Source organism: Triturus cristatus, chromosome 12 (assembly GCF_964204655.1).
Source record: "Triturus cristatus chromosome 12, aTriCri1.1, whole genome shotgun sequence".
In the NCBI taxonomy this organism is placed as follows: Eukaryota; Metazoa; Chordata; class Amphibia; order Caudata; family Salamandridae; genus Triturus; species Triturus cristatus.
Window position 1 is genome coordinate 48711849 of NC_140595.1, and position 14080 is coordinate 48725928.

General features: G+C 45.8%; 1 protein-coding gene across 1 annotated transcript in view; it reads right to left on the reverse strand.

The window, feature by feature from the left end:
• ANKRD24 (ankyrin repeat domain 24) overlaps nucleotides 1-14080 on the reverse strand; it is an 86042-nt gene that overhangs the window by 17279 nt on the left and 54683 nt on the right. The window contains exons 10-12 of the mRNA XM_085636994.1: nucleotides 2505-2600; nucleotides 810-962; nucleotides 578-685 (exon numbers count right to left, since the gene is read on the reverse strand). Coding sequence (XP_085493120.1) covers nucleotides 578-685; nucleotides 810-962; nucleotides 2505-2600 — 357 coding nt within the window. The remainder of the gene's footprint in view (nucleotides 1-577; nucleotides 686-809; nucleotides 963-2504; nucleotides 2601-14080) is intronic.

The window sequence follows — 14080 nt, forward strand, 5'->3', positions numbered from 1 at the left end:
TCTATGATGTATTGGATGTAGATTGCTCTCCTCTCTATGATCAATGTCCCTGCTCTATGATATGTATCATACATGATGATTAGTTCCTTCTCTATGATCTCTATGATGTATTGGATGTGGATTGCTCTCCTCTCCAAGATCGGTGTCCTAGATAGGGTTTGCCCCGTTCTTTTTGATCTGTATCGTAGATGGTGATTAGTCCGCACTCTATGATCTCTGTCTTGAATGGGAATTGATCTCCTCACTATGATCAGTGTCCTAGATAGAGTTTGCCCCTTTCTCTTTGATCTGTATCGTAGATGGTGATTTGTCCGCACTCTATGATCTCTATCTTGGACGTTGATTGCTCTCCTCTCTATGATCAGTGTCCTAGATGGTGTTTGCCCCACTCTCTACGATCTGTATCACCGATGGCGATCAGTCCCTACTCTATGATCTCCATGATCTCTATCTTGGATTTTGATTTCTCTCCTCACTATGAGTTGTATCCTGTTTGATGACTGACACCCTCTCTATAATTTATATCTCAGGGGGTGAGTAGCCCCTTCTCAGGGGGCTCTAACATTTTGAGACTCACTTCCTTCTTCTGCTTCTTCAGCGTCCGCTCCTGGCTCTGGATCTTCTGCAGGAGCTCTGCGCGTTCTTGCCTCAGGCGCACAACTTCCTCGTTTACCTCCTTGTCCTCCTGCAACAGGTGAAAAAATACTAATGATGGCGCAGCTTTGTGAGTTTGTTCTGCACACCCTCGCCCATATAACACCCGGGAACAATCCTGGATTGGCCCATTCTGCCTCTGAAAGCCGTATTACCTTTGCAGACTTCTTAGCATCTCCCTTTCTCTTGTTGGGTTTGGAGCTGCTCTTAACTGGGGGCGGTGCAGCAGCCGGGGGCGGTGCAGCAGCCGGGGGCGGTGCAGGAGCCAGGGACGGAGCTGGAGCTTGGCTTGGCGTCTGTGGTCTGCTCTGGAAAAGCAGAAAACAAAAGGTGTCAGAGGCAACTCACAAGGGGGCCAGAAAGAGCCTTCCTATAGCAATCCTTTGAAGAGATGGTTACAAGAAACCCAAGTATCACAGGCAGCGAGGTCAGTCTGGACCCTGTGTCGTGGATTTGTTAGTGGGTTTGGAAAAAGCGAGTGTGCTGCCGGCTGGAGATGCGATTCTCGGTGGAGGTGGGAGCGACACCATTTGATAAATGTTGGGAAGAGTGAGCGTAGGTGTGAGTCTGGGTGAATTATGAAGGTGTGAGTGCTGTGTGATAACTTTCTGATGAGGTGAGTTGTGTATTTCTGCATGTGTGGTGTAGCCGGGAGCATGGTATGTAATGCAGTTGTGAGTCTAAGCATGTGGTGAAGGTTCTTTGTGCTGTGTTTGGTGTAGGCATGCAGTGAAGTGTGAGTGTGGTGGGTGATAAAGTTGTGCATTGTTACAGAGTGCCAGGGCCACAGCTATCTGTCCGTCTGCTCTAGGCCTCACAGCAGTTAGAAGGCTTTGCTCCAGTGAAGTGAAAATGTGCCCTCCTGCCTTAGGGCAAGATGTATGTGTATGTGTTAAACACACCCACCCCAGTCCTTGGCACGGCCAGGGTGGGAAGAAGAGAACCCTCTCACTTAACCCGCAAGTGCAAGGCATGGGCGCATGTTCAGGACATGCCTCCCTCGCTGCTCTGCCAGACTTCAGAGGGTTCCTTCTCTTAAACAGCCTGGTCTTATAGTCCTGTGATGTCTAATAGTCTCCTGCTGTATTTATATTTGAAACTCACTGTTATTGCAAGCCTTGAAAAAGACCTAGGCCTGCAAGCCATGACAGGGCGAAACACGTGATAGCTGGAGATCTCTGAACGGCCTCTTTTCTACAGTAATTTGTTATATATGATATTGAAATAACTTTAGGATATGTAATATTACAATATGATACTTACTGCTCCGGCACGCCTATTTCAATTTATACATAACTCACTTCCATGGATATCAAATTACAAATCAGGTGCACCACCCACAAATATTTAGCCTATAGAACTTAAAAATCTGAATGTACCCATGCATATCTTAGGATTCTGCACCTTCACATGTATGACAGCCCCAGGGTTCACCATGCATTCAGTGTTACAGGTCGGTTCAGCAAATCTAATCTGCTGCACCATTTGTCTGTAACTAAAACTTTTCAGAAACATCTGGATATTTCAGAAGAAACTAAAACCCTGTCCTTTTCCACTCTTTTCCGCTAGCTGTTCTTCCCCACCATTCATTCTGAGGTTCTTCAAACGAAGAAAGGGCTTTATGCTATAAGTACAGTCTACATGGCATGACAATGTCCAACCAGGTTCTCCCAAGATTAGCCGCGCAAGGCCACCTTCATACCTGAGGTTTGTTGTGTTCACGGCGCAGCCTCTACATAGAGCAGGGGGCGGGTGGTGTGTGACTGTCTTCAATGACAGAGGCTGTGCTGTAACTCCCTGGTGTAAGTCTGTGGAGACATCAGTCTCACGGTGGAGTACTTGGACCTTACCTGGCCCGGGGCACCGGGGGGTGGAGGCGCTCTTCTCTTTCGCGGGGTGGTGCTCGTCTCTTGGGTGGAGGGTGGTGGAGGACTGGGTGCAGGCAACTACAAAAAACAGAATCAGTGAAGGGTTGGCATGCCATGCTTCTCCCTGAGGTCCATTCTCCATGCTTACTCTGGAAGGCGCTTTGATACCTTCGGGTCATGTTTGCACTATAGAAAACTAATAAATAAATAAATAAATAAATAATGCTTTCCCCATGTCACCTGCCGCATGCCGTCCTTCCCCCTCCCATGCTCCCCTAAGCCCTTCTTCCTCGCGCCCCCTTTCCCCATGCCCTCCTTTCCTCGTGCCACCTTCCACGCTGTGATGTCTCCTGCACTGATTTTGCCGATGCCATTAAAACTGTGCATCTGCCAAGCATTGTTTTATGCCCTAAAGGCCTCATGGGTTTACCACTTGCATATTTCTTTTTTTTATGATTAACTTTGTAGAACTCATAGGCTCAGACAAAAGCTGCATTGCACAGGCGCAACCTCGTAATTTTGGTAATTTCGCATTACGCTTGTTACGCGAAATGCCACAAATTACCATGTTGTGTAATTACATGCTGCTGACAGAACAAATTTAGTGTAAGCACACAGGATTGAGTAGCTGTTGTATCCGGCACTTGAGTGTTTTTGTGGGGTTTTTTTAGCACAAAATGCGCCCTATGGTCCAAAAGAGACAAAAGGCGCACTTCACATTAAAATATAAAACCAAATGCCGATTTAGAATTTCATGTAAATTCGCCAAATTTTTCTGTAATTCTGTATAATTACGCAAAAGCAAATTACAAAAATTCCGCACACCACTAGCAGCATGTTTTATACGAGTTTTAACTGCGTGTTTTACTTTTCATAGTCAAGTCAAGTCAAGTCAAATTCCACTTTATTCGATTAATTAAAATCATAAAAGCATACTACAACAAATATCAAAAGTTCATCTATAAAACAATTGATAGAATTAATACAGTATTAAACAGTTTATAGGTTAAAAAGCAGATTAAAAGGGGCGATAAGTACATAAGATAGATTAAAAAGCACTTAACTGGGCAATATTGCTAAGTCCAAATTCCTATTGTTCTTCCAAACTAAGCCTTGTTCTCTTGCATCGCACAGATGCGGCTAAAAAACTAGCAGTGCAATACATAATAAGAGGAGAGAGCAACATTTGTAAAAAAAGCAGTGCAGGCTTGTACTGGATAAAACCCAAGTCCTTCAGAATAGGTTTTAAGTATTTTGTACGCGGTTCATGATAGAAGGAACAAAAAAACAAAAAGTGGGCATTATCCTGAATAGAGAAACCATCACATTTGCAAGGGGCCGATTCCTCCAGCTTGCACCAGTTTTTCACATCCCACAGCACTGTATAAATTTGGTTGAACCGAAATTTGGACAAAAGCCATCTATGGAATGGATTATTTACCATGGTTAAATAAGGGGCCAGCTCACAAGACGGGGATATCAGAACGTGAGCCCTCACAGAGGTTTTGCACAAATCGCATGCTTCACGCTCAGCCGTGCGAATTCTCAGAAAATTAATTTTCACCCACTCTAAGTCAGCTCTACACAAGGCTTCAGGGCAACTAAAAATTTCAGGGCGACCCAAAAGAGCTGCCATAGTTTCGATATATGTCAGCCACTGAATATCCCTACTGTGGTCAAGTTGGAGGCAATCTTTGATGATCCGGTGATTTAGGCTAAGGTTTGGGTTTAGCCAAAGCTTTATCCACATCAAAAGTGGAGCTAGATTTAAAATGTCTAAGATGTAACCCATTCCCAGCTCTAAATGTACTGAGAAGGTAGCAGTTGACTGGGGTAACCCCAGCAATGAGCGAAATAATTTATTTTCCTCTGTCTGGATATCTATGACGTTAACGTAACCCCAGATCGCTGCACCATATCTAGCAATAGCAATTGTCTTGGCTTTATAGATGGCCATAATGGCCTCCATAGGTTTCCCCCCCAATCTTTTCGCAAAACCCAAAATGGCACCGTACGAACTTCTTACCGCATTAATTTTGGATATTACCTGCGGTGTCCAAGATCCCCTCTGATCAAAGATCACACCCAGATAGGTGAAGACCTTAACACTAGTGATCACCTCTCCATCACAGAAAAAAGATTTTTCTTTACGCATGCCACGACCGACAGACATGGTATGTGATTTACTTTTATTAATCACCAAATCGAGACTACTCATAAAATTGCAAAAGGCATCTAATAACTTTTGTAGGGCAACTGGGGTCCTAGCTATGAGTACCGCGTCATCGGCATAGAGGAGCACCGGGATTGGTGCACCCCCCATGCACGGGAAATCTTTTGTGGCAGACGTTAGGTAACCCTCCAAAGAGTTTACATAGAGCGTAAACAACATTGGAGCCAGGATACACCCTTGGCGGACCCCTCTGGTGGATCTAAAGCACTCGGTGCACTTTCCATCGGTGGTCATTCTTATGCGGGCCCTCAGATCTTTATGAAGCTCCGCTAGAAAGTGCACCAGGGAGCTGTCTAGGCCCATCTCCAACAACATTGCCCACAGTCTTGATCTGTTAACAAGATCAAAAGCTGTGGACAGATCCATAAAACCCATATATAAGCTGCCCCCCTTTGCTTTAGTATATTTGGACAATATAAGGTGGAGGTTGAGGCATTGGTCCTCAGTACTCCTCCCTGACCTAAAGCCATATTGAGCCTCGGATAAGATGTTATTTCCCCTGGCCCACGCGGAGATCCTCGCCAGGACAACCTTGCCTAAAATTTTGACCGAGGAGTCCAAAAGCGATATGGGTCGATAACATTTTGGATCTCCTCTCTGCCCTTTTTTAAAAATAGGGACGATTGTTGCGAGGGACCAGGACTCAGGGAAACCCACTATTGCGGCAGCGTTAAAAACTCTAGTTAAGATATTAGCCCAAAACAGTGGATTTGCCCTATACATATCTGCTGGTACTCCATCTGGACCGGGTGCCTTACGCCCAGCTGTCTCCTTTATGGCTCTAAGTACCTCACAAGTTTCAAAACTCACAGGTTCCATTGGACTATCAGTTACGGGGATTATAAAAGGGTCCAGCTCTCTGTGACTGTCATATATTTTTTCAAAGTGAGACAGCCACTCAACTTCTGAGATATTTAATTCCTGTACTGAGTTTTGGGCGCCTGTGAGAAATGGGGAATTTATAATTGTCCAAAATTCAGCACTATTTTTTAGGGTAGCTTTATCCCTTAGGTCCTCCCAAGCTTTACTTTTTAATTCTTTTTTACGTAGAGAAATGACCGTATTGTAATCCTTCCTCAGTCGAGCCACAAGCTCCTTATTCCTTGGGCGCGCACTAAGGGCTTTTTTGAGGCGGTTATGGGCTTTACTACAGTTTTTATCGAACCAGCCTTTTGCCTGATATTGTTTGTCCCCCTGCCCTTTGGCTAGAAGACTGCTAGACACAAACCTGCAAATACCTTCGAATGAAGATATAACGTCATTGTGCCCGGCTAGAGGAGTAGCACACACCCGTAACTCATCTGCAACCGAATTAGATAGAGTCGCAAAGAAATTTTCTGGTACAACCGCCTCCCATTTGAGTCTTCTCCCCTGATCCTTTACTTTAAAAGGCAAAATAGTCTGCTGGAGGACAATCAATTTTGACAGTAAGGCACTATTTGTTAGCACCAGTCCGACAGGGTTGTGATCACTCATGGGCATATCAATAGCATTATAAGTAATCACATAATTAAGGAAAAATCTCGAAATAAAAATAAAATCAATAATCGAGTCGCTAGCCCTGCCCGTATAAGTGGCAACCCGTGTGGTAGTATCCGAAAATTCAGATTCAAATAACTCGTTTAGCAGCAATACATTTTCAAGTGCTCGACCATTCAGTGTGTGTTCTAAGTGGGGAGGTGACGCACTGCCTGGGCCCTCCATATCAACCATAACACATTTTGAACACAAATGGACATTAAAATCACCCATTAAAATGATCCGAAACAAAGTGGATTGCTTGTCTCCATAGAGAGTTAAAAAATCTAATAACCAGTTAAAATGTGAGGATTCTGGATTACTATTGGGAGCATTGTAGCAGTTAACCAACAACAATTTACCACCATCCTCAACGGTTAACTCCAGAAAAATAAAATTTTTGGAGGCACAATCTAACATAATCAGTTTGCCTCTTATGTTCACTGAGACCAACATCATAAGGCCACCTTTGTTCCGACCAGCTGGGGAAGGCAAGGCAGGGACAAAAAAAGATGTAAAGCCATCTATCCAGTAGTCGCATTCCAAATCCCAAGTCTCTTGCAAGGCAATGACATCATAACTCTTGACAAAGCTTACCCAGCTGGGGTCTCCCTTCTTAGCCCGCAAACCAGCAATGTTCCAAGATAGCAGCCTAACTGATCCCCCAAAGTCACTAACAACAATCTCAGGTAAATTGTTCTCGACCACCACAGAAGAGGGTACGTGAACCGTAGATGTACGGGCCGCAACCGCAGCGACCTCTGTACCCTCTCCCTCTTCCCGTCAATCGCAGAGGTCGAGGCCTGAGAGCACATCAAACCTGTTATGTGTTGAAATGGGGGGACCCCTTGAGCTGGCAATTTCACGGCACTGCAAAGAAGGTTGCTGCGCCCGATTTGACCCCACCGGAGTAAATGGATAAAGTCTTGGTCTCGACGCGGAGGGAAAATTGGCCTTATTGTAAAAATACCCCAATGGGCGAACACGGATGCTGTTGCTCCCCTCCAGCAAAGATGCTGCCCGCAGGAGGACAGTGGCCACGTGTTGTGGGTATTTGAAATTCACAACCACGCAGTCCCCTCTACAAGATTTCCTTGATGGGCCAATCCAGTTCACTCTCCTTGTCGTGATTATATCTCCAGCAAGTTTGGGCGGAAAATCGCATTTAGCGCCTAACCATGCCACCACTTTGTTTTTAAGGGACTCATGCGCTTCCACTTGCGGTTCTAAGTTACCTGTGTCGAGTAGTGGGACATCTGCAAGTACGATGACATATGGAGCGCATTCCGGGGGCAAATTAATGGTGTTAGCGCGTCTACTTTGTGCAGCATTAATGTTATTGCCAGATCTCTGCAAACCTCTAGCCTGATCGGAATCCACAACTGTTGATGGGGGATGAATTACTACGGGGACAGTAAGATTATGGCCTGAACTAACAACAGGACGAGTCACAGATGAAGAGTTAGGAGTTTTTGTGACACTACATCCCCTCACCTCGAGGTTAGCTAAACTGTCATGGGAGGGTAAGGGATTCGCCTGAGAAGATTTAACCAGTTGTCTATCCAGTAAATCTCCAAGTCTTTTAATTTCCGCATTAGCAGTGTCCAGTTTGGCTGTAAGGCAGTCAATACGAGCTTTCACTTTTAGATCTACCGCAGCCTCAATACGCTCGATTAACAGATCAAACTGATCTAGGCTCAAAGCAGTCTTGGGATCCTTCATAGGCTCTACATTTAAGTTAGTTTTGGGAGAACTGTGTCTATCTGGCCGATGAGTTTCCACCCTTCTCCTCTGGGTGGTCTTACCCCCCCTCTTACTTTGAAGCCTTCTGCATGATCTGACTGGTCTCTTGCCCCTAGTTTCTTCCACTGTTTCCAAGTCTTCCTCGGAGTCAGGGCGTAACGTGTCATTAAATATAGAGACCATTGCATCGTTATCCTGCACCTGGGCAATAGACGCTACTGTATTACAGGTAAGTTCAGTAACGTTATGATCTTGTGGAAAACAGTTTGTGATTCTATCGCCATCTGAGAAGTCCTCCAATGTAGCGGTTATTGCTAGAGAGGGGGCATGATCCGTATCGTCTATTTTACCCAAAGAGGCTCTTCTATCCTCGTTAATCTTGGTTACCCTCTTCACTAAAAAATTGTTCATTGAGCCCGCCCCCGAGACTACCTTATTTTTCTTGGGACCTGACATCATGGGATTGGCAGACCCCGCGACAGGATCCGGACAATAGCCACAAGTCCGTCTCTACTGCACAACACCACAACAGTGGACAAGGGGCACGGCAAAAAGTATATCGTACAACAGCAGTACCTGTAAAGCGGCAGGAGCTCTGATGTCCGGTGTCAGGGGGATGGCCCCGCCCTGCCTCCTCCTGCCCCGGACGGCCACAGACGGCCCGCCCTTTGCCCGGGCTTAGCCCGGCGCACTCCCGCGCGCGTCCCGCGAGGCGGGAGGCGCGAGTTGCTTTAGAGCAGTCCCGGTGTCAGGGGGCGTGACCTCTGCTCGGTGCGCTGCCCTGAGGGCTCCTGGGGCGTGTGGTTCTCCGCCTCGGTAATCCTTGGTCCTCGCAGGTGCTGCGAAGCGTCTCCCGCGAAGCGGGAGGCGCGAGTTGCTTTAGAGCAGTCCCGGTGTCAGGGGGCGTGACCTCTGCTCGGTGCGCTGCCCTGAGGGCTCCTGGGGCGTGTGGTTCTCCGCCTCGGTAATCCTTGGTCCTCGCAGGTGCTGCGAAGCGTCTCCCACGAAGCGGGAGGCGCGAGTTGCTTTAGAGCAGTCCCGGTGTCAGGGGGCGTGACCTCTGCTCGGTGCGCTGCCCTGAGGGCTCCTGGGGCGTGTGGTTCTCTGCCTCGGTAATCCTTGGTCCTCGCAGGTGCTGCGAAGCGTCTCCCGCGAAGCGGGAGGCGCGAGTTGCTTTAGAGCAGTCCCGGTGTCAGGGGGCGTGACCTCTGCTCGGTGCGCTGCCCTGAGGGCTCCTGGGGCGTGTGGTTCTCCGCCTCGGTAATCCTTGGTCCTCGCAGGTGCTGCGAAGCGTCTCCCGCGAAGCGGGAGGCGCGAGTTGCTTTAGAGCAGTCCCGGTGTCAGGGGGCGTGACCTCTGCTCGGTGCGCTGCCCTGAGGGCTCCTGGGGCGTGTGGTTCTCCGCCTCGGTAATCCTTGGTCCTCGCAGGTGCTGCGAAGCGTCTCCCGCGAAGCGGGAGGCGCGAGTTGCTTTAGAGCAGTCCCGGTGTCAGGGGGCGTGACCTCTGCTCGGTGCGCTGCCCTGAGGGCTCCTGGGGCGTGTGGTTCTCCGCCTCGGTAATCCTTGGTCCTCGCAGGTGCTGCGAAGCGTCTCCCGCGAAGCGGGAGGCGCGAGTTGCTTTAGAGCAGTCCCGGTGTCAGGGGGCGTGACCTCTGCTCGGTGCGCTGCCCTGAGGGCTCCTGGGGCGTGTGGTTCTCTGCCTCGGTAATCCTTGGTCCTCGCAGGTGCTGCGAAGCGTCTCCCGCGAAGCGGGAGGCGCGAGTTGCTTTAGAGCAGTCCCGGTGTCAGGGGGCGTGACCTCTGCTCGGTGCGCTGCCCTGAGGGCTCCTGGGGCGTGTGATTCTCCGCCTCGGTAATCCTTGGTCCTCGCAGGTGCTGCGAAGCGTCATAGTCTCATATGTTGGATAGTGTTTTAATATCAATATAGAGGGAGAGACTGCATTGGTAAAATGTGTAAATTATTCTCATTGATGTTCTCTCATCCTACGTCACCGGCAGTGCCTAATTTGTAAAACAAAAACATAAGTGCCTGGGCCCTCGTCACGAGACCCTGCAGCTTGCACCACGCACTGTCCCTGCCAGACCTGCTAAAGACAGAACCGACACAACTGCTAACCATCACACCCTGCAAGTGTGACAACTCAGACTATTCCAGGCCCCCAGAGCTGTAAGAATGGCTTAGGAAGCGGGAATTAGCCATTTCTAATGTAAATTAAATTAATAAACAACTGTCGCTGTGTTCGTCTCTAATTTGTAGAAACAGCGCCACCATGTGGTGGATTGTCGTAAGTACCGGTGTTCATCTGCAGAATTTGTGTTTTTTTCTATCAAAGCAGCAGATCAGATTTGAAGCTTTTATTCGATTTGTACATACAAATCATACAAGAAAAAACACAATTGAAATATTAAAATCACCAGATAATCTTTCCTAAAAAATGGAAAAAGCTAAAGTGCAGCAAGTGAAAAGTAATCATGCCTCTATAGGTCAACATGTTTTTATAAAATGCACGACGTTCTTACATAGACTAACTGGGAGTCAGTAGAAATTACTTACTAGGCCTTTACTGGGAACTGTATATTAAAATTATTAAATAATCATTCAATACTGTGGGGCACTGCATAAATACCTTAATACAGACATTGATATAAAATTCAAAGAAAAATAAAACATATGTATACAGACAGGGATAATAACAATAATTTCATCATGAATAAACCCTGGCAGCTGTATAACACAAGTACAGTCAGGTCAGTAAACAACATTAAAGTACAATACTTTTCCTGGTAGCTGTACAATTTAAAATAAAAGTAGCCAAGTAGAAACAAATCTCCTCGTTCACTAGTGAAGATAAAAATATCAATGCTGTTTGTGTGGTACAGATATTGTATTTAATAAAAATTGGTTTAAGGTATTTAAGCCTAAAATACTGATAAAATTTACAAAAAAGTAAAAAATGGCAACTACTCTGACGAGAAGTACCGTCACACGGACAAGGTGTGTTTGAGCTAGTCTTTGTGTTTGGAAAAGCAACCAAGTGGTGTACTATACCCAATCTGACCCGTGTTAAAACATACTGGTGGGAAGGGCGGGTCACAAATACAAGATAGGATTGTAGTCCAGAAGCTAAATTTAGATCTTTGTAAAATTTCAAAGTAGCAAGAATTCCAACAGCTTTGTCTCGCTCGGCCTTACGAAAATTAAGGAACGTTAACTTAATTTCTTTTTTTGAAATGGATACAACCTTTTCCGGCACACGGAACACATTAATGTTGAACAAAAGTAGATACCAATGATGGATGTATCTTAACCATAATACCCGTGAGGAATGATCCAAACCTATACAGTCAAGGATAATATCCTGAGTGAATCGGGTCTCCGGCTTAGCCCAAATAGATCGCCACAATAAAAGTGGCCGAACTGCTGCTAAGTCAGAGATGTACTCGATCCCAACTTCGTCATGGATCAACTGTATGGAGGCGGAAGGGGGAACACATAATAACCTCCTTAAAAACTTGTTTTCCTCCTTCTGCAGGGAAATACCCTCACAGTGACCCCATACCCCTGCCCCATACAGAGCAGAGGAAACACAACATACATTATATATGTTCATCATATCATAGATACTTCGTGAGCCAAGTTTAGAGGCAAAACGAAAAATGCTACTAGTGGACCGTAACATTTTTATTTTTACGGCATCAAATTCCGCATTCCAGGACCCACTGTTACTATATGTTATTCCCAAATAACAAAAAGATTTAACAGAGGTCAGCTTTTCCTTATCTAGAAAGAAAGTAAGTTTTACCTGCTTGGCTGCCTGACCACATGACATTACGTATGTCTTAGTTTTATTCACACGAAGCTGCCTAGCTTGTATAAACTGCGTGAAATTATCAATAAGGCGCTGTAGGCCCAACTGTGTTCGGGATAAAAGAACAGCGTCATCCGCATAAAGTAACAGCGGAACAGGTTTACCACCAATCAGGGGGGCATCTGCTAAAATGTTGGTCAAGGATCGGTCTACACCATTAATAAAAAGGGAAAATAAAAGCGGGGCTAAAACACAACCCTGACGAATGCCCCGAGACACTTTAAAGAACGGGGTACATTCGCCAAGGGTGCTATAGCGGACTTTACATGAAAGTTTTTCGTATAGTCTGGCTAAAAAATACACTATTTCCCTTGGTGCCCCTGCATCAAGCAGAACCTCCCAAAGAATACTATGGTTAACCAAATCAAAAGCGCTGCTCAAATCAGCAAAGCATAAAAAGAGGTTGCCACTTTTGGCCACAGTATATTTACTGATTAAAAGGTCCAGATTTACGCATTGGTCCAGTGTGCCCAGACCTTTGCGGAAACCGTATTGGACTTTAGTTAAGATGTTAAAATCAGTTGCCCAGTCTTCTAGCCTCTTCAGCAAAATCCTACTCATCACCTTTACAGAGGCATCCAGTAATGAAATTGGGCGATAATTAGAGGCCTCTGACTTATCGCCCTTCTTATGTAAAGGAATGATGATCGATTGACCCCAGGTAGGAGGGAATTCATTTTCAGCCGCACAATTAAAAATCCTTGTCAAAATGGGAGCCCATAACGCTGTTTCATCTTTATATAAATCCAGCGGGACCCCATCGGGGCCAGGTGCCTTGCCTCCTTTACTTAAAGAAATTGCTTCCTGACATTCTTCCAATGTTATAGCCAACGAAAGGGGCAACCATGGGTTTATATCTGGTGGTAATAACTCAGAAGTTGATCCTCCAGGGTTAAATATTTTAGAAAAATGATTAACCCAGTCGCTACATGCCACATATGAGGTCAGTTCTGGAACATTTTCTCTACTGAGAAACGGACTATTAATCGTTTCCCAATAGAGTTTACTGTTTTTAGTCTCAGCAGCCTCCCTCAGCTTGTCCCACGCCTCAGACTGTAATACCCTTTTCCTTTTATTAATGGCTAGTTTATAACTAGCCCTGAGGTGTTGTATCACAGTCTTAACACGGGGTTTGGTGCCTAGCGCATTTTTTAGGTTGCGGAGGGCGACGGTACATGTCTTATCAAACCACCCCTGCTTATGACCACTGTTGGCTGACGGGGTCTTAGTGAAGATACCCTCAATAATAATATTCAAAGATACAAAACATTCTATTAAACAGCCAGAATCACCGTCATCATCCAAACAATAACTAATTTGATTCTTGCATTGGGTGACAACCTCCTTCTGCTTAACTTTGGAATTTACACCGGTCCATTTAACCCTAAGGCCCTTTGGTCTAGTAGGCACTATATCGGTTGTACATTTACCACCTGACACTGTTGAGGTGCCATGCCCCAAGAGGGTAACACGTAGGCTATTATGGTCACTGAGACTTTCTTCATTTACATATAAATCAGTGTAGTCTCCACTGCTAGACAACAAGATATGATCAATAAATGAACCTGTATCTCTGCCCCTGAATGTAGGGCATGTTATTGCCCGATTGTTAACATTACAGTTTAACAGAGTCATATCTAGCATGGCTAGCATATTATTTAGGGTAGAACCATAACTGCAGTGTTTGAAATGGGGGGAATCCTCCTTCCCCCCCTGATCTCTCCAAGGGCTATTTAATGCTACATCAAAGCCACAGATATTCCCGTTAGATAAATGGCAAGGCTGCAAATTAAAATCCCCAGCCCATACCACCTCAGCCTTTCTTTTCGAGATATCTAGAGCTTTAATGATTTCCTTTTCTAAAGGCAGTAAAATATCCCCCCTGGTGGCGTCAAAAATGTTGTTATAGAAGTTAACAATGACTAAGTCAATGTTCTTTCTGCATTCCACCCTTATAACTTGGCTGTGCGTCCCCACGGTTGTACTATATTTGACCGTACAGTCACGCAGCTTAGTTGACACTAACAATAAAAGGCCTCCCTTAGCCCTACCCGAGCTGGATTTGGTTGCTCTGAGACAAAAAGATACATACCCTTCAATATTAATAGGGTCTAGGCACCAAGTTTCCTGTAATAAAATTAAATCAAAACCCTCGCCCAAAAAGCTGGTCCAAAAGGGTGTACCCAATTTACTAG